Source organism: Eimeria mitis, genomic scaffold (assembly GCF_000499745.2).
Source record: "Eimeria mitis Houghton genomic scaffold, Emh_scaff1625, whole genome shotgun sequence".
In the NCBI taxonomy this organism is placed as follows: domain Eukaryota; phylum Apicomplexa; class Conoidasida; order Eucoccidiorida; family Eimeriidae; genus Eimeria; species Eimeria mitis.
In genome coordinates this window covers 5881-8736 of record NW_013569939.1, presented here as the reverse complement: position 1 = coordinate 8736, position 2856 = coordinate 5881, and the positions used below count along the sequence as shown (strand labels likewise).

General features: G+C 53.5%; 1 protein-coding gene across 1 annotated transcript in view; it reads right to left on the bottom strand.

The window, feature by feature from the left end:
* The window catches only part of EMH_0040730 (UBA/TS-N domain-containing protein, putative), a gene marked incomplete at both ends in the record, with an annotated part of 9196 nt that overhangs the window by 660 nt on the left and 5680 nt on the right, over nucleotides 1-2856 (bottom strand). Inside the window, one exon of the mRNA XM_013495538.1 lies at nucleotides 477-2652. Within this exon, the coding sequence (XP_013350992.1) occupies nucleotides 477-2652 (2176 nt within the window). The remainder of the gene's footprint in view (nucleotides 1-476; nucleotides 2653-2856) is intronic.

Below are 2856 nucleotides of genomic sequence, written 5' to 3'. Positions count from 1 at the left end.
GCAGCACCACCACCACCACCAGCACCACCACCACCACCAACACCACCACCACCACCACCACACCACCACCAGCACCAACACCACCAACAGCAGAACCACCACCAACAGCAGCAGCAGCAGCAGCAGCACCAGCAGCAGCACAAACAGCACCAGCAGCAGCACCAGCAGCAGCAGCAGCAGCAGCAGCAGCAGCAACAGCAACAGCATAATCTCCATACCTGATCGTATACGTATTTGGTGATATGAGTCAGTGAATACATGCTGTCTCCTTACAGCGAGTTTAATAGTTTCAGCTTTTGTGTTTTGTTTTATTTCTTTTATTTTTTGTCTGAAGTACAGTCTCTTATTCTCAAAGGAGACAGAGAAAGGAGACAGATAAAGAAGAGGAGAAAAAGAGGAAGACAGCAAGCTGCTGTTTTGTTTTATTAATAAATTTATACATATAGAATGACCCATAGAGAAGCTACATAACTCACTGTGTCTTTTGCTGCTAGCACCAAATGCATATGTTTTTGTTTTTTCTTTTTTTTTTTTTTCTTTTTTTGTCTCTTCTGTCTCCTCCTCCTCTGCTGCATTGTCTCCTTCTTCTTCCTTAGCTAGCTGCAGCAGCTCCTCGCTAGCTGCTTGTGTTGCTGCTGCAGCAGCAGCAGCATCAGGTATACCTGTATTAGGATCTATACAAGCAGCAACTGCAGCAGCAGCACGATCAACTATACTTTGTTCTCTCTCTGCTGCAGCAGCAAACAGATCCTGCTGCTGCAGCTGCAGCACGTCATCTATATTTAGTTCTGCTGCTATCGATAGCTGCTGCACCAATATATAAGCTTCAATAAGCGGCAGCAGCTGTATGGTGACCAGTGGTGCAGCAAGCTCCTGTGTCTCTGCTGCTGCTGCTTCTCTCTCCTCAACCCCACCAGCATCTCCTCCTCCTGCTGCTGCTGCTGCTGCTGTTGTTGTTGCTGCTGCTGCTGGTGCTTGTGCTGGTGCTGTTGCTGCTGCTGTTGTTGTTGTTGTTGTTGCTGTTGTTGTTGTTGCTTCTGCTGCTGCTGCTGCTCCTGCTGCTGCTCCTGCTTCTGCTGCAGCTGCTGCAGTTTCCCCAGCAGCAGTAGCAGCAGCAGCAGCATTAGCTGCAGCAGCAGCAGCAGTTGCTGCTGTACTAGGCCTATCATTCTGCTGCGAATTTTGCCCGCCAGCTCCTGCTCCTGCTCCTGCTGCTGCTGTTGCTGCTGCTGCAGCAGCAGCAGCAGCAGCAGCAGCAGCAGCTTGCTGCGTTCTTTGTCTGTTTTGTACTGCTGCTGTCTCTACACTTAAACCCGGATAAGCCTCAGCAACAGCAGACAGCAGCAAATCGAGCGCTCGCCACATTTTATGTACATTTGACTTATCAAAGAAATCCCGAAAACGACACAAAGCAGAGTTGCTGCTGCTGCTGCTGCTGCTGCTGCTGCTCTCTCCTGCTGCTGCTGCTCCTGCTGCGGGTGCTGGTGCTGGTGCTGCGGGTGCTGCTGGTGCGGGTGTTGCGGCGGAGTCGACGGAGGCTGGTCCTGCTGCTGCTGGTGCTGCTGCTGCTGCTGAGGGTGCAGCAGCAGCAGCAGCTGATGATGGTGTACCGGTTCCTGCTGCTGCTGCTGGTGCTGTTGCTGTTGCTGCTGCTGCTGCTGTCTGTTCCGCGTTTTCACTTCCTTGTTCTTGATTCGCACCCTGCTGCTGCTGCTGCTGCTGCTGCTGCTGCTGCTGCTGCAGCTGCTGCTGGTGTGTGTATACATCGTGGAGAGTAGCACAGAGTCTATAGAAAGCAGCAATGTGGGGTTCAATTGCTTCTCTGCGGGGCCACACATCATCATGCAGCCGCAGCTGCTGCTGCTGCTGCGCTGCTGCTGTTAGTGCTGCAGCAAGAGCAGCAAGCTCAGCAGCAAGAAGGTCACTCAGGCTGTTGCAGTTGTGTTTTAGCGCAGCATCTATCCAGGTTCTGTGTTGCGGTGAGGTGTACATACACCCCACGATCTTCGCAGCAACAGCAAGCTGCTGCTGCTGCGTCTCCCGCTGCTGTGCTGATGAACCTAAACCGTATACACCTGCTGCTGCAGCAGATGCTGCTGCTGCTGCTGCATCAGGGCAGCACAATAAACCACATAAACAATTCACAGACTCCTCAGATATCACACGCAGCATACGCTCCTGCATGCTGCTGCTGCTGCTGCTGCTGCTGCTGCTGCTGTTGCTGTTGTTGTTGCTGCTGCTGCTGCTGCTGCGGCCGTCAACGACTATCTCCTCAACAGGGGGATCAGCTGAGCCATCGCCACTGCTGCTGCTGCTGCTGTTGCTGCTGCTGCTGCTTGTGGTGTTGTTGTCGCTGCTGCTGCTGCTGCTGCTAGGGTTGCTGCTGTGGTTGGTGGCTGCTGCGCTGCTGCTGCTGCTGCTGCTGCTGCTGCTCGGCTGCGCCTCTGTCTCCGTGAGCTGCATTCTGCTGCTTGCAGCGGGTGCAGAGGATCTGCTCTGCGGCCTGCTGCTGCTGCTGCTGCTGCTGCTGCTGCTGCTGCTGTTGCTGCTGCTGCTGCTGCTGCTGTTGCCGCTAACCAGGAGATGTATAGCAGCAAGAAGGTGAGCCATATGCCGCGGAGACATTTGAAAGAGAGAAGTCGCCGTCAGTTGCTGCAGCAGCAAAAGCACACAAACCAAGCTGCTGCTGCTGCTGCTGCTGCTGCTGTTGTTGTGGTTTTTTCTGCTGCTGCTGCTGCTGTTGCTGCAGCAGCAGCTGCTGCAGCTGCTGCCGCTAACACAGTAATATAACAACAGGAAAATCTCAACTAACCGCAGCAAATATAGAAGCAGAAGCAGCAGCAACAGCAGCAACAG